The sequence below is a fragment of the Stenella coeruleoalba genome (genome assembly GCF_951394435.1).
Source record: "Stenella coeruleoalba genome assembly, chromosome: 19".
Classification (NCBI taxonomy): Eukaryota; Metazoa; Chordata; class Mammalia; order Artiodactyla; family Delphinidae; genus Stenella; species Stenella coeruleoalba.
The window spans coordinates 14,572,650-14,590,290 of NC_137165.1; the positions used below are offsets into that span (position 1 = coordinate 14,572,650).

General features: G+C 52.3%; 1 protein-coding gene across 1 annotated transcript in view; it reads right to left on the bottom strand.

Annotated features, from left to right (window-relative positions):
• The window catches only part of ABR (ABR activator of RhoGEF and GTPase), a 180,102-nt gene that overhangs the window by 84,086 nt on the left and 78,375 nt on the right, over positions 1-17,641 (bottom strand). The window contains exon 2 of the mRNA XM_079905368.1: positions 10,146-10,330. Within this exon, the coding sequence (XP_079761494.1) occupies positions 10,146-10,330 (185 nt within the window). The remainder of the gene's footprint in view (positions 1-10,145; positions 10,331-17,641) is intronic.

The following is a 17,641-nucleotide window of genomic DNA, read 5'->3' on the forward strand; positions in this document are numbered from 1 at the left end:
TATGGCCACAGGGGGAAGAGTCCAGCTCTTTGGAGCTCGTTTGGAAATGCATTCCAAAGGGGGGATTAACGGCGCGCCATCCTAGGCCCACCTGGGGTCATCACCTCTCCTTCCCACTGGGCATCTCAGCTGAGAACAGGGCCCTTGACTGATCCTACAAGCTGGGTGGAGGGTTGAGGAAGAGCGAGGAGGGAAAAAGGAGAGGAATGGACGTGGTTCCTTATCCCAACTCCCCAGAAAAGTCTGTGGAGGTTCTGAGCTCTAGGTGGGGCTCCTGCCATTCTGTTAGAGCTGTCCTCACCAGTAAAAGGTTTCTCCCTGTCACCATAGCTGAAACGCAGACCGAGGGATTTGGGGTAGGTTCTCTGGGGCCTCAGGGCTGATGGGGCTCCCCAGAGGCACAGCCCACCCCACACCCGCCCTCTCCCTCATCCCTGGCTCTTCCCTGTCCCCGCCTGGGCTGGGTTATAAATAGCTGGCGTAGATCTGAAGGGCCCTCTCAGCCACAATTCCTCATTTGGTTTGGGCGGGTGAGGCTGTTCCCAGCGCTTGGGAAAAACCAGGCCTGGCATTCCCCAGGGCACAAGCGTGCCAGCCCGGGGCTCTGTGCCAGTCTGTCTCCCATCCTGCAGGCTCCGAGTGCACGGCATGGGCTGCCCGCTCCGGTCGGACAAGCAGGTGTAATGGGAGAAGGGCCTGACAGCCCAAGGGACCCCCCCCCCCGGCACAGTGTCCCTTCCCCCACCCAAAGGAACATGAGGGGCCCTCAGGAGTCTCCGAGAGTACCCCTGTCTCCACTCCCCATGCCCCTACCTAGCACAGCAGTGTCGACACCCACTTCTTCCAAACTCTGAAAGCTCTCAGAAGCTGCTCCCTGAACATCCAAGGCATCTCCACTCCACCCCACCCGGGTTGGCTGGAAATTCCAGTGAGTAATTTGAATGCCCTTCCATCTCCACTGGGCACACAGACTCCACTCAGTTCTGCCCCTGGAGGGAAGTGACTCACAAGTCCCAATGGTGCTTCCTCCCTTTCCCCTACCAATGCCCTGGACACGAGCTTCCTCCCTGCGTCCTCTACAACTCTGCCTGCTTTGGCCTGGCTCCGGACCCTCCTCTCCAGAGAAGCAGCTGCTCCAAAGGCCTCTAAACTGCCTTATTCCAAAGTCAGAGGCCGCCTTCTCTGCTCCTCAGCCTCTGCAGTCTGGCTGCTCTTAAATCCCTCAGCTTCTGTGTCCGTGCTGATGCTGCCTCTGATCGCTCTGGTTCCGGCTGGCCCTTCTTCTTCCTGCCTCCTGTAAGTGTGGAATCACCCCTTCGGACCAGGCCGCAGCCCTCTGCTGTCTATCCTTGGAGAACTCATCCCTTCTCACTGCTAGGCCAACGGCAGCCCGTCACCATCTGCAGCTCCAACATCTTGCTCTGCTGCAGTGTGACATCTGTGCTGTCAGCTGGTTCTCCTCACTTGGAAGTCCCATGAGCAGCCCCTCAGCTCCACATCTCCAGACCAAACGACCCTTCCCCCTCCCTAAACCGGCCTCCCCTTCTGGCTTCTCCACTTCTGTTGGCGGAGCCGCCATCTTGTGACTCTTCCTTCCCTCGGGCCCCACATCCCTTTCACCAAGTCCCCTTGGTTCTTCCTTCTCTTCCTTTTCCAAAGCCGCCACCCCAACCAAGGTTTGTAGAATCTCACACCTACATAACCGCAATAATATTCCACTTTGACTCCTGATCTTGCCTGTCCATCTATCTGTTCATTCAACCCAGAGAAGGCCTGGCATTACAAATACACAGACCTGGGAGACACAGGCCCTGCCATTAGAATGCTCTCAACCCACAGGGGGTGAAGGACATATAAACAAATGAGGCAGTGTTCTCACTGGTCAACACAGTGGGGACACAGGACAAAGGCACTAACCCTGCCTGCGAGGTAAAGCTCCACAGAGGCGTGGCTTCTGAGCAGCATCTTAAAAAGGGGAAGCATTTCCAGGCAAAGGGAGGAAAATGTTTTGTAAGGAACCCCAGGAAGCACAGCTGGAGGACAGAAAAGGGGCAGGTGGTGAACCTGGAGAAGTGGGCGGGAACCACTCCCCCACGAACAAGGGGCACGGACTGAGATTTCAGACACCCACCAAATCCACGCTTTCTACGCCACCAACAGTTTACTCTCCCCAAACCCAACAGCCTTCTCTCACACTCATTCTCCATCCCCTCATTCCCTTACCCACTCAATCAACAAGCATCTATTCATTGCCCACCATGCACCAGGTGCTGTGCTAGCATCCAGGACACAGCCACAAGTGGGACGCTTTGTCTCTACCTCCGTGGGGGCTGATGGTCTCGGGGACAGACTGACCACCGTGAGCCAAGGCAGGGCCAGGGGAAGGGCACGATCTCAGAACTCGGGGGCTAAGGTACAACTCTTCCAGAAAGAATAACGTGGAAAAAGCTATTGTGATTTCATATGTTCTCACCCTCTGACTCAGCACCTCCACGTTAAGGAATTTTTCTGCAAAAACATTTCTACAAGGACTCAAAGATCTTTGTACAAAGATGTTCACTGCAATGATGGTTACGCCAGTGAAAGACTGGAAACAGCCCAAATGTCTAACAGAAGAGGACTGGCTAAGTGAATTATGGTACAACCATTAAAAGAAACACTGCATACAGTCATGAAGGAGAATGAGTTGGTCTTTAATTACTGATATGCAAGATGTCCAAGACTTATTAAATAACCAAAGAAAATTGCATAACAGTATTAATAGTATGATCCCACTTTTTAAAAAAGTGTATATATATAATATATACACAGAGAAAAATGTACTTTTTACATATATGTGTATATATATATATATGTACTATCTCACATGGAAAAACAAGATGTCTCTTAACAGACATTCTCTCTGTAGGATGAGACTTAAGGAGACTTTCACTTTCCATATTATATGTTTCTGTAAAGTTAGAATTTTCAGTGATGTAATCAGGAAAAATAAAGAAATTAAAAAAAGAAGTGTGGTAAGTGCTATAATTGGGCAAGTAGAGAGTCACAGAAGGTTCTCCAGAGGAGGTGACATTAAAACTCCTACCTGGGGCTTCCCTGGTGGCGCAGTGGTTGAGAGTCCGCCTGCCGATGCAGGGGACACGGGTTCGTGCCCCGGTCCGGGAAGATCCCACATGCCGCAGAGCGGCTAGGCCCGTGAGCCATGGCCGCTGAGCCTGCGCGTCTGGAGCCTGTGCTCCGCAACGGGAGAGGCCACAACAGTGAGAGGCCCGCGTACCGCAAAAAACAAAACAAAACAAAAAAAACTTCTACCTGAAAATGAACAGGGATTAGCCATGCCAGGGGGACTCAGGGGCAGACAGGATAGCGTGAGGCATAATGAAATGAGTTCAGTCTGGGTGGCAAGTCTTCATCCATTCAACCAATACTTACTAGGCATCTCTTATGTGCCAGGCACAGTTTTGGCACTACAGTTTGCAGTGAGCAAACATTTTGGTACAAAAGTGACAAAGCTCCGTGGCAGAGCTCACAGTCTAGCTGGGGAGTTGTAATGAGCCTGCAGAGGTAGGCAGAGGTCGAGTGGTCAGGTCAGGCACGGCCTTGACAGCATCGCTACAGGCAGGCATTGAAGAATTTTACAGGGAGTGACCAGACAGTGTTTCAGTGCATCCCTCCTGCTGACATCAGATTACTGTTTCTAAAACACTGCTCACTCTGTACCCAGCAGGAAGCCACCAAGTCAGCCCTAACAAGGGCAGTGGGGCCCTTGCTGATGACTCAACTGATCAAACGGTTGACAACAACTTCTGCTGTTTGCTGTCCCATGAAAGGGCCAGGTGCGTTCTCACCTCCAGGCCTTGACCTGGCTTGGAGCCCCCTCTCCCTCCTCTCTGCCTATCCCTGGCCCTTCCAACTTCCTTGGTAGGAGCTCAAGTCCCACCTTTCTGGAGCTCAGCAGACCCTGGGCCAATGAGAACTGACCCCAGGGGCCAGTGCCAGGGGCACTGTGTCACTCGGTCCTCCCAGCAGCCCTTCCAGATAGGAGGTATTTATCCTTATTTACAGCTGAGGGGACCAAGACTCTACAGGTTATCCAAAATCACAGAACCAGAAAGACATAAGGCAAGGGCACTGAGGTTCCTGTTTTGGAGAGGTGGCAGAGAACAGCGGTGGTGAGCACCCACCACTGGCCAGCTGTGGGACCTCAGGTGGGTTATGTCACCTCTTTGCACCTTAGTTTTCACATCTGTAAAATGGGGCAGTAACGGTGCCTACTTCCCAAGGTGTGGCGAGGACTAAATGAGTTAGTATTTATAAAGTGCTACAACAGTACCTGGCATTTAGTAAGTGCTATGGAAGCCTTTCTCTTCTTTCTCTTCTTTCTGCCACATAGGCAGGAGGGGGGCTGTGTGGCTTTTCAGACAGAAGCAACCAGCCCATAACCCTGTGGGAGGAAGGTCCACAAGGGCATCATCAGAGCATCATCATGGGAAGAAAGTGCTAGCACCCACTAGCGGAGGAACTAGGTGAGGAGGATGGAAAAGAGAGTCTGTGGGTAAGAGCCAGCCTGCTGCTGGGATGCTCCCTGCCCTTCTGCACCCTGGCAGAACCCAGAGCCCAGGGGGACATCCAGCCTCTGCCCCCTGGCGGCTCACCTGTGTGGCCAAACATCTCAAACTGAAGGCGTTCTCAGGGGCAATTTCACACCTCTTGGTGCGATTAGGCGGGTCGGTTGGCCTCCCTGCCCCACCCCCAAAGACTCCCGAACCTCAAGGACAGAGAATGGGTCTGGCTCACTCTCCTATCCACTGTCCCTGGGACCTGCAGGAGATGAGCAAACCTTCACCGAATACATGTTGCTTTGGAAGTCGCCTTACTGGCTGATGTGAAACACACAGCACAGTAGCAGGGAGAGGGAGATCCCAGGCAGGCTGTGAGCACTACGGGATGCTCCAGGTCGGCTGCGTGTGGTCAGTCAGGGAAGCCCAGATCCCAGCCATGTGTGAAAGGGGGGGCGATGAGCCAGAAATGCCAGGGAGCACCAGCCATGGAGGGGCTGAGGACCACAACCAGGGCACTGTCTCCCTACTTCCTATTCACATCCCCCTCAACTCACACAAGCCAAGGAACCCCCTGAGCCATAGCTCCTTCATCTACAAAATGGGGGGCTCTCCCAGTGGTTGCAGGGATAGGTGGCGATGAAGCACCTGGCACGTAGTGGGAGCCAGGCAAGCTCCTCCTCTTTGGAGTGGGGACCAAGATCCAGAAAGGGGGCAATGGGGAGCAAGGCTGCTGAGGCAGGAGGTCGGCAACCTGAGGAGAGATGTCTCTGGTTTTACCTGCATCTGGAAACTCCTGGGAGGCGTAAAGATAAAGGGCAGCCGCCAACCCACCCGGCCCAGGCCTCGAACGCCGTCCAAAGAGAGCAGACCGGGACACGATCTCAGATGTTCCCGGCTTGCCACGTGGCTTTTCCTTTCACCTAGAAGCGACCTCCTTGTCCTGCAACCTCAGATCCCAAACCCCAAGGCTTCAGAAGGGACCAGGAAGGGAAGAGGGGGCAGCAGTTCGTCCTAGCTTCATCCCCTGAGACTGTATCTGCCCTGCCTCTCTGCTCCCTGGCCAACCCAGTGCTACTTGATTCAATTCCATAAACGCCGGGTGAATACTCCTAGGTGCCCGGGAGCTGCTGATGCGGGTCCCGGAGATGATCGGGGATCAGGGCTCCGGATCTCGCAGGGCAGACATGCCCCACAAGTAACTGTCCCCACGGTCCCCAGACAGTGGAGGGCTCAGCCATGGGCTGGAAAACCTTCACAAGGGAGGTGGTATCTGAGGGGACCTGGGAGCACCACACAGACTCCAGCGTCAGAAAGACCCAAGTTTAGGGATTTCCTGACAGTCCAGTGGTTAAGACTCTGCTCTTCCAATGCAACAGGCACGGGTTCGATCCCCGGTCAGGGAACTAAGATCCCACATGCAGGCACGGCCAAAAAAAAAGAATAAAAGAAAGACCAAGTTTAAGTACATCTCTGGCTCCCCATGTAAAAGGCTCAAGGTGAGTCTAAGTAGCTGTGAGGAAGGGGGGGTTGTGCGGGGGAGGGGGGAAGATGAGGATGACAGCGGTGATCATCTCAACTCTCCCCCACCTATCTTTAAATTATCCTGCCGTCTGGAGTCTAAACTCCTCAATTCAGCAGTTAGTGCAGTACTAACATGTACAGACTTTACTGGCAGCATCTCACAGAAGCCTCCCGAGAGCTGTGTGAGGTCAGGAGGGAGGAAATTCTCAGTATCTTCACTTTACAGATGAGCGAACTGGAGCTCAGATGAGTGAAATCCCTCAGGTCACACAGCTAGGAAGTGGTGGCACTGAGACAACAACCAGATCTTCTCTCTGCCTTGTGGCCCCTTTTCACGGTGCCTCCCGAGAGGGGAGTCAGAGGAGTCCATGGCTTGTGGGGCACACGCTTTTCTGAATGACCACGGTCCTGGCAGGGGAACATGTGCCCCGCTTGTCAGTGAGATGGCGAGTCCCGCCCGTCCTTCCCAGGGTGAAAGCAGGCCCTCTCTGCTGAACTGAGCCACCGGAGGGAGCTGTACTCAGCCTGGGCTTGGGGAAAGTGAGGGTCTGCAGGGCGGGCCTTCAGATTTCACCCTGGTACCTCGCTGGGCTGCACACTGGGGCACATCTAAGGTGAGGGCAGAGTGAGGCTGCAGGGCGTTCTGGGGAGTGAAGAGCATTTGTCCTGCAACACCGGAGACCCGGTTTCATCTGGGCTACCACACCTGGGAGGACAGATCTGACCCCAGAAAGGAGGTTGCAAAAGCAGATTCAGTTGCTGTCCAGCAAATATTTCATTAGACCAGGTCCTCGCAGTGCTCTGGGCTCCCCGCCCCTCTAATGGCTGGTGAGAAGAGTCTCGTGGGCCCTGGGTGCCAAGGACTGAGGACCCACAGTGAGCCAGGCCCAGCGCTGCAGGCCTCACCTGAGCTATCCCAGTCCGTCCTCTCAACAACCCTTCAGGTGATTAGTCCTGTTTAGAGATGAGGAAACTGAGGCTCAGAGGGGTTATGACACTGATCCAGAGTCCCACAGCTAGAGAGCAGAACATGTTCATCTATGCAAAGCTCACGTCCCTTCCATTCTCTGAGCTGCTGGGAGAGTAAGACCGTGAGGGCTAGTTTTAGGCATCAACCTGACGGGGCCACAGATACCTAGCCGTTTGGCCACACATTATTCTGGGTGTGTCTGTGAGGGTGTTTCTGGATGAGATTAACACTTGAATCAGTTGACTGAGTAAAGCAGGTTGCCTTCCCAATGTGGGTGGGCCTCTTCTAATCAGTTGAAGGTCTGGATAGAACAAAAAGGCTAAATAAGGGAGAATTCGCTCTCTCTGCCTGTCTTTGAGCTGGGACATAGGTCTTCTCCTGCCTTTGGACTCAATACGGACTAGAGCTTACACCATCAACTCTCCTGATTCTCCAGCCTTTGGACTCAGACTGGAACTAACTATACTGTCAGTTCTCCCGGGTCTCTAGCTTGCTGACTGCAGATCTTGGGACCTTTCAGCCTCCATAATCTAGTGAGACAATTCCTTATAATAAATCAATCCTTCTCTCGCTGTATCCTAATGGTTCTGTTTCTCTGGAGAACCCTAATATAAAGACCAAACCTTGGGCTTCCAGGAACAAGTTGGATGCACATTTGGGTGTGGAATGTCCGGCTGCCAGAGGGTAGATATCTGAATATCTAGAACAATCATCTGATTTGGTCCAAAAGTCCCCTTGGTTCCCAACGCCCCAACAGGAAGCCTGGCAGGGAGGGGACCTGCCTGGTCAAATGAGCAGAGCCAAGTAGCAGAAACCTTGGCTTTCTTTTTCTTTCGTTTTTTTTTAAAAACTGAAACAGCCCTCAAGTACTCCGGAAGAGGTGTGTCAACTCTCTCCAGCACCCCAACGTACACAGCAATACTTGCTGAGTCCACTAGATGGGGCCAGTGACACAGCAGAGAGGGCAGAAATGCAACTCAGGAGGGAAGGTAGGCAGGCAGCGGGTACACTGGGCTGGAATCTTTGCTAGGATCCCCAAGTTGGATTAATGCTCCCCACCCCTACCTTGTATAATTTCTAGCCAATGGTGCAAAAATTAATCCTGGGCTTCGCAAGCACTCTGGCCAGTTGTCACCGTAGCATCTCTTGGATTTCAAAGTCCTCAAACCAAGCTCTTCCCTTGGGAGTCACCAAGCAAAATGGGCAGCATCGTAGTAAAGGAAGTCCCTGCCCCGAAGCCTCAGAGCTCCAGGTGGGGGCATCTCCCTGCTATGCCTGTGACCCGTTTCACTAGAGAAAGCACCTGAGTACCTTTCACCGGGGAACCTAAAAGTCGATGGACAAAAAGCACTCCAGCAAGGTGGTCATGTGATGAGGGAAGGAGACAGGACAGGAAGCAAGGAGGAAGGCAGAGGAGAAAGGGAAATAAATGGCTTTTCTCTTCAGCAAGTGGCTCTAATCTGGCCACACGTTCTCAACTCTCAGCCAGGATTCCTGGTGCTGTGTTGAGTCCTACAGTGACTCTTTCTGCACCAGCTCACAGGGGTAATAGCTGAGTCTCCGGGATGGGAGGGGGATGTCTCTAAGCACTGTTGTGGTCAGAGACCTAAAGACAGAGACAGGAAGCAAGAGCTGTCACTTTGCTTCCCCTGGTTAGAGTCAGTTCAGGTCCCAGAGCACCCTCTCCTCCATCAGTAGCAAGAATCCTGCCCCGCAGGTCCAAGATGGCTGTCTCTCACCTGCCACCCTTCCTTAGGACGACAGGACAATACCCCAGAACGTCAGCTGTGGGGGGCCTGAACCTGATCGATGCCCTTGCCCATCACTTCCACCTCCCACCTGCCCCCACCATCCCTTCCCAAACTTGCACTGCCTGGCAGCTGGTAAGCTCTGCCTAGGCTTCTGTTGCCGTGGCAACAATGTGGCTTCCCCCAAGTGGGAAGCTGGTTGCCAAGGCCCTTGTTGCCAAAGGCTATAACAGCCACCCGGCTGTGTGAAGAGGGGGTGAGAGCTCTACGCAGGGGTGGAGGGTGGCCGAGGAGGCTGGGAGGGAAGGAAGCAGGGGGTTCGCAAGAAATGGTAGGGTCCAGGCAGTCCCCTGGCTGGAGTGGGTGTGTGCTGGGCCCTGCAGGAGAGAAACAAGTATCTCGCAGCAACTCAGTGACTGCTCCTCGAGGGTATTAGAGGGAAGAAAGGGGACTCCCCCCTACAAAACACACCTGGACAAGCCCCCTACCAAGCAGGACCAAGCAATCCAAGCCACCCCCCACCCCCCGCCCAAGAAGAAATTTGATTCTTCCCAATTTCTGAAAAATAGCCCCCAGGAATCCCTCTGTCTCACTTGCTCTTGTGTCTCAGACACACTCGCACAAGCTGAGCACGGACAGAACTGGTCTCTGGGCCCAGGAACAGCATTAATTACAAGGATTGCAAACCTCCTCGCATCTCTATCCCTCCGCCTGTCTCAGAGCACATCCTCAATATTGCTTGTAAAATGCTTCTCTTTGGAGCAGAGCTCTCATCGGTGGACAAGAGGAGAGGTGGACACCATTACGGCTCATTCCCTTCCAGAGTCAACAGAGGAGGGCTGGACGGGGCCCTGGGTCCTCAGGGAATGCTACAGGAGCTGCTCACTCCCCCCACTGCCGCGCCCAGGCCAGCCTTGGTTTGCTGAGCTGGGACCTGTGCGTTTATAGCCCACAACTCACATATGCAGCCACTGCCCAGCCCGGGCCCAGAGCGGAGAGCCTGTTCCCTCCCACAAGGTCCCATCCTGCTAGAGAAGAACTGAGAGAGAAAGCTGAAAGAGCAAGTGAGGTGTCCAGGAGGCAGGGGGAGCAAATGGCTGGTAGAAGAGGCAGGGGTAGGTGCAGCAGTGGCAGAGAGACCAGCAGGCGGGGGGCGGGGGCTAATCTGAGAGGCCCAGGACCGGAATGTGATGATGAGGGTACCAAGAGCAAGCCCAAATTTCCCGAGTCCTGCACCCCAGTAGCGCTCCAAGCAGAGCCTGGCCCACGACACCCATGCCTGCCTACCCCCCTCCCCCAAAGCCCCCTCTTCCCAAACCCAGAAGGAAAAGCCGGTGTACCTACCCCAGGTGCCAGCCCCTCAGGTGGGGTGGGGGAGATGCTGTCCCCGCCACCCTGGTTCCGGGCACTGAGCTGGGGCGACATGGTGGGCGACTCATCGATGTACGGCATGGTCTCCGAGCCCTCCGGGGGCCCCTTCTGCTCTTCATTCCCCTCTCCGTCGTAGTCGTCTGCCCCGTAGCTGAAGTCTGAGACAAGGAACAAGAAAGGCCACTGAGAGTCCTCCACGAGGGCTGCCAGGGACTGGTAGCGCAGTGGGCGCCGGCGGCGGTCCCCAGCTGCCATGCCCCGGGCCGCACCATCCACGCCCAGCCCGGGCAGGGCTGCGCGGCCCGGAGCGCCAGCAGGCACCAGGCGCTGCGGTTCAGGGGCCGCTGGGAGTCGACGGGGAGCGCCTCCGCTATTGCCACCGGCTTAATAGCATGTCAGTCGCGTATTTCGAGCTGCTGTTTCCTTTGCCTCCTGCCTAATTCCAAGTCTAAAAATTAACAGTGGTAGCAGGCAGCAGGACGCTTCCAACTCTCCTCTCTGAGTCACCATTTTGCTTTTTATAGGGAATAAGGAGGTGCGGGCGGGCCGAGCGATGTCACTTCCTGAGCCCCTCCTCTTTGGGTACCATTTGTACACTGAGCCCCATCCCTGGATCGGGGGGCAGAGCAGGGTTCGGGGTGGGGGCTGAGGAACGGCACCCGAGGGAGCCCTCACCCCTCGAACAAGGCTCCGCAAAGGTCAGAGCCCAAGGCTGGCAGAGCATGGGCGAGAAGGCGGCCGGGCCTGGCAGGCATGCGGTTGCACAGCAGACTTCTCGAAAGCCGGCACTTATTTCTGTAATTTCAATGTAGGATTCCTTGGGAAAAGGAGGGAAGAAACAGCCACAGGGAAGTCAAGCTGCCGTCAACCCCATCGGCTCTGCCAGCACCACTCAGGGGCCAGAGCCCCCACCCAGACACCCCCTTCCTGGACAGCAGGCCGGGTCCATGGGGGCGCAAGGCAGCATCTCAGAAAGGCCCTCATCACACCCCACCAGTGCGGGTCTCTCCTACAGCTGTGTGAGGGACCCTCCCCCACCTCCACCCCTGGCTGGGTCTGTCCCATCATCTGCTCAGATATCACCTCCTCCACAGTGTCCCCCCCCACCCCGCCCCCAGCGTCCCAGCTCAGAACTCCTACAGTGCATGGCCCTCTAGTGCCCCCAGTGATCCTGTCCATTCGTCCCTGAGCACCTGGCGCGGGAACTGGGTGACAGCCATCGCTGTGTGCCCAGCAGCCACGGCCCACGTGGGTCAGGTTCTTGGGAACGTGTGTGGAGTGAGTGAATGGGCAGAGGAATGCACCGTCCCTCTCAGGTCTGAGGCCTGAGCCAAGTTCTCAGCGGGGGCCCTGGCTCCTCCTCCTGTCACAACACACCAGCCCCCGGGGCCGCCGGCAGCCTGAGAATGGTGTCAACGGGTCACCAGGGCGCCCGGCCACGGCCACACTCAGTCCAATCTGCCCCTTTGGCAGCCGAGAGCGTCCCCCAGCCTCGCTGCACCTGTTCCTGCCGACTTCCTCTCCAGTCCTGTGCTGACGGCCCATTAAGCTGTCAGGGACGTGAGCTATTATTTTTTTCCCCAGGACAGGCGTGCACGTGAAGAACCACAGGACCTAGCCATCCAGACACTGGGACGTGTGTGTGCCAGGCACCCAGGAAACAAGACCCACTGCCGGGAGGACACAGGGTTTCTGTCTCAGGAGCAGGTGGGGGTAAGCCGACTCTGCTATTTCCACCCCCCCAGTGGGGGTCTCTCCTACAGCTGTGTGAGGGACCCTCCCCCACCTCCACCCCTGGCTGGGTCTGTCCCATCATCTGCTCAGATATCACTTCCTCCACAGTGTCCCCCCTGGCGTCCCAGCTCAGAACTCCTACAGTGCGTGGCCCTCTAGTGCCCCCAGTGATCCTGGGAGGGAGGAAGAGGAACCACAGCATCCGGGCTGCCCGAGTCTGGCACTGCGAGGGAGCCCGGCTGTTCGGTGAGACCTACTCACTTTGGAGAAGCACGAGGAGGGAACGAAACACCACGTTAACCTGCGGTCTTTCCTCCAGGAGGCTCCAGGCTGCCCTGTTGGTGCCTAGAGTCAAGCGGGGGATGTGAACTCTGATGAATACTGGCCTGGCCATCCGTTCAGATTCCAGCAGGCCCCGCTGATTCTCCTGGACACTGACCAATTCCCAGGGGTCACAGGACCAGAGCCTTCACTCTCAGGATATTTCCCAAGGGCAAGGGGAGAAGGGACCACAGGGAAAGTGGTGAGGCTTGACTCCACCACAGTCTGCAGCTGCCTGGGTCACAGCAGGGTGGGAAGGTCTCTGCCAGCCTTCCACCATGTGTGCCCAATTCATCCTTATCAGAGTGGTGCCCCTGGACCCCACATCTCAACCTAGCCACATCGGAGAGGCTGCTCTCACGATCCCCAGTTCACAGGCAGAGTCACTGAGTCTCAGAGAGATTTGCACAGAAAGGATCTGAATGCAAGTCTGTCTCCAAATGCCATCTTTCCCCCTCTGAATCTCACTAATCTTCTAGGGAAATCTCCTTCTACAGCCCTCGTCAGGGGAGGCTGACCAAGGAGGGGAGAGAGGGCTGCCAGCCACAACAGCGGGGTGCCCGGGCGTGAAGGAGAGTGCCCGCAGAGCTCTCTGCAAATGTTCCTGGATACTGTCCCTTTCATTCCAACCTCCAGGAGACCCTGACAGCCCAGGAAGTCAGCCAGAGACCCCGGAGAATCCTACCAGGAAAAGGGATACAGAAGACAGGGAAACCAACTCTTTGAGAAAGCAGGAGCCCTGGGGACTCAGGAGGGTGGAAATCTGCCAAGCACAGCCTTCAGTCTGTGCAGGTCCACAAACAGGAAGGCTGAGTGGACCATGGCTTGGCCAGCAGGTGTCAAAAGAGAAAAGGCAGAGGAGGCTGCTGACAGCCAATATCCATTTCCCCTCCTAGTAACAGAAATCTCACTATCTTTGGAGTGGCAGTGTGCTCCGTGGCTAGCTAAAAGGCTGCTTTTCCTAGTGGTGTGGGCCATGTGATGAAGTTCTGGCCAATGAGATGTTGAGTGGATATGTGTGGAACTTTGAAGAAAGTTGCTGAGATTGTTTTCACTGGAAGGTATTTTTCCCCTCTCTCCATGCTTCCTCCTTCTGTTGCCAGTTTGGAAAGCAGATAGGAGAGCTGGAGCTCCAGCAGCCATACTGAGCCATGAGGGGACCTTGAGGATAGAAGCCAGTGCTGAATATAGCTGAGCACAAAGCTAGGAGCTTGGGCCCATGACGGCACAGTGAGCCAACATACCACCCCAGGAATGTCTACCTCTGGACTTCTTTTACATGACAGAAGAAAAATGCCTATGTTATTTAAGTCACTGTTATTTAGTTTTTACGTTATATGCAGTCAAACCTAATTATAACTGATCCAGATGGTTTTCCTTGACATTCTATCTGGGTGCTTTTCCTACGGTCTTCACTGTTCCTTCTAGTCTCCTCGGTGGAATCCTCTTTCCCCGCCCACCCCTTAAAAATTGGTATTCCCTATACATCCTTACAATAGAATACTGCTCAGCAGTAAGAGGGACAAAATACTGAGACACACAGAAATGACTCTTACAGGCATTATGCTAAGTGAAAGAAGCCAGACAAAAGAACACATCCTGTATGGCCCACTTATGTGAAGTTCTAGAACAGACAAATTTAATTTACGCTTGGAAAAAAAAAGAAAATTGTGGTTGCTTCTGGGGGTCAGGTAGGGACAGGAATTGACTGTAAGGGGCACAGGGAGTTTTCTAGGGTGATGGAAATGTTCTGTATCTTGACAGGGATTTGGAGTACACAGGCGGATGTGTTCACTGACTTCGTCAGATAGTCCACCGCATCAAAGATTTGTGCATTTCACTAAATATTTAACTCTAGTTAGTGACATGAATGTTTAAGTGTCGAAGTGAAATGTATTGATGTCTGAAACTTACTCTGACGTACATAAAAAACAAGATGGGTTGATGATGTCCAGAGGGATGGCCAGATGTGTGATAAAGCAAGTGGAGAAAAATGATAATTATAGACTCCAGATGGTGGGTACATGGGTGTTCACTATACAATTCTTTAAACTTTTAGGTATGTTTGAAATTTTTCATAATAAAATGATGGGGAAAAATTGGTGTTCTCCAGGCTTCTGTCACCGCTACTTTACTCCCTCTCCCAAATTTTATTTATATTCTAGGGAGAGGTCTGGGCTGCAGACCCATCTCTTTGATTGTTTCCTGGACATCTCCACCCCCAGGAACTTCAAACCCAAGTTTTTCCTGAAGTTAGTCGGCCAGATCACTCAAGTTGGAAACCTAGGAGTCGGGCCAGATTCCTCCCTCTTCCTCCTTACCTCCTATACCCTGAAATATCCCCACTCCCTATCCACCTTCCCACCCTCACCAACTCTTACAAGGACAATTCCAACACTCTCTCCCCATGACTGCCAGACTGCAAATCTGATCGTGTTTCCCCACTGTTCAAAATTCAACAGTTCCCCATTCACTTCAAACTCCCTGGCTCAAGGCCTTTCCTAGTCAGCACCTGACTCTTCCTTTACAGAGTCGTATTCTGCTGCCCTGTAATATCAGACATCTTCTAGGTAGGTCCCTGAAAGGGTCTGGATAGTAGCCCCCAAATACATATGTCCAAATCCTAACCTTGGTACCCATAAATGTGACCTTATTTAGGAAAAAGGTCCTTGTAGATGTAATTGAGGATCTCTAGATGAGATGATCCTACTTTAATTGAGTGGGACCCAAATCTGATGACATGTCTTTATAGGAAACAGAAGGGGAGAAGACACAGACACAGAGAAGAAGTCCATGTGAAGATGGAGGCAGAGACCCGAGTTATCTGGCCAAAAGCCAAGGGATGCCTGGAACCACCAGAAGTTGGAAGAGGCAAGCAAGGATTCTCCCCCTAGTGCCTTGGCAGGGAGCATGACCCTGCCAGCACCTTGATTTTGGACTGTGGCCTCCAGACTGTGAGAAAATAAATTTTGGGGTTTTTTTTTGGCCACACAGGTTCTCAGATCTTAGCTCCCTGACCAGGGATCGAACCCATGCCCTCTGCAGTGGAAGCACGGAGTCTTAACCACCGGACCACCAGAGAAGTCCCTGTGATGACTTTTTATTTTTACTTTAATTTTTTAAAATATCAAGGGGCTTCCCTGGTGGTGCAGTGGTTGAGAATCTGCCTGCTAATGCAGGGGACACGGGTTCGAGCCCTGGTCTGGGAGGATCCCACATGCCGCGGAGCAACTAGGCCCGTGAGCTACAACTGCTGAGCCTGCGTGTCTGGAGCCTGTGCTCCGCAACAAGAGAGCCCGCGGTAGTGAGAGGCCCGCGCACTGCGATGAAGAGTGGCCCCCGCTTGCCACAACTAGAGAAAGTCCTCGCACAGAAACGAAGACCCAACACAGCAAAAATAAATTAATTAATTAATAAACTCCTACCCCCAACATAAAAAAAAAATATATATATATCTCTTTATTGGAGTATATAATTGCTTTACAATGTTGTGTTAAGTTTCTGCTGTACAACAAAGTGAATCAGCTATATGTATACATATATCCCCATATCCCCTCCCTCTTGAGCCTCCTGTGATGATTTTTTTTAATGGCAGCCCTATGAAATTAACACAGTCCCCAAACACACAGTTTCCCACCTCTGGACCTTTGCACATGCTGTTCCTATACCTAGAACACCCTCCTCACCCTCTGACCGCCCAGCGAAGTCCTATTTAGCCTTCAAATCCAGCTCAGTTCCACCCTTCTCCTATGAACCTCCTTGCCTCCTGAATATATAAAGCGCTTTTGCAATCCAATGAGAAAAAGACGAATACCTCAACTTTCTAAATGAGTTAGAGAAATGAATGGAAAATTAAAAAGAGAATTACAAATGCCCAATGTGTGTGTGTATATATATATATACGTATAATATATATATATAAAACATATATATGTTAAATGTTAACCTCACCTGTAATCAAAGAAAATGCAAACCTCTATTTTTTGCAATTTTCCTATCAAATCAGCAAGGAAAGTACTCAAGCTTGTAAGAGAACAGGCACTCTCAAAATCTCTTGGAGGATGTGTAGAACTGGCACAACTTTTCTGGAGTCAACTTGGTATCAAAAGCTTTAACAGTTGGTACAGCTTTTAACCCAGCATAATCTAAGACTGTGTCCTAAGAAATTAATTATAAATGTACATAAAATTAAAGTTACAAGGTTATTAATCACAGGGCTGTTTATGATTGTGAAATATTAAAAATAAGCTGAATGATTAATTATAGGGACTTGGGTAAATTATGGGATTTCTCCAAGATGGACTACTATGTAGTCATTAAAAATTATCTGGATGACTTACATCATCTTATTAAGTGAAAAAGAAATTAGTAATAGTATGTACAGTATACTGTGTTTGAAAAAAACTTCTGTATGTGCATATGTCTGTACGTTGCCTGCAAGGCAACAATACAAAATAATTATAAAGCATTCAGATTCTGAGAATCTGGGAGCAATTAATACATGGTCTCTGCTCTCTAGGTTACTAGCAGACACTGCTTGTCTCCTACTCAATATCTATCTTCTCTCCTTCCCTGCTTACCTTATGCTGGTTTCATATGAGGTGGCAATGAACCCAGTCCCTGGCAAAATACCCACTTTCTCTGCCTCTCTTACGACTAGGAGTGGCCATTTGACATAGTTTTTGGTCAATGAGATGCAAGTGTAGGCCTCTGACAAGGCCTTTGCTTTGATAATTAAAAAGGGACTTTATACCTTGAACTCAGATGTGATGACCAGAGCTACAGTGGCCATGCTGCTGCCATGAGGAAATGATCATGAAAGAATGCAGACATTTCCCGGATGCTACTGAGCTAGTGAACCACACTAGAAACAGCCTACCTCACCTCTTGCTAAATGGGAACTATAAGCCCCTATATGTTCGATTTTCTGCCACATAAAATGAACACATTCCTAACTGAAATCCTTACAGCCCAGTAGAGGGAGGCAGTCCAACAAGCATGAAAACATCCTAGATGCTATGACAGAAGTACCTCACGGGCAAGGCAAAGAGGAGGGAGCAGGAAACAGTGTGGGTGAGAGGATGGCTGGATGGGCTTGGGTGATACTCCAAGGAAGGTGGTTTATCACTGTGGCTAAGAGCAAGGACCCTGGGGTCCCACAGTTTAGGTTCCAATCCAGGCTGAATCACATCCCACTCCTCTGTGCTCAGAAGAGTGGCTGGCACAAGGCAGCCACTTATAAATGGATACTGGTTAAACCAATGGCCGTGAAAGAGGATGACAAAGAGATGGAGTACACAGGGCTACTGCAAGGATTAAGCTGGATAACGCCCGCAAGGCACTCAGCACGTAGTAGCACCCAATAAATCTTAGCTGCTATTAGTAATATAATTAATCGAGTCTTGAGAGATGTG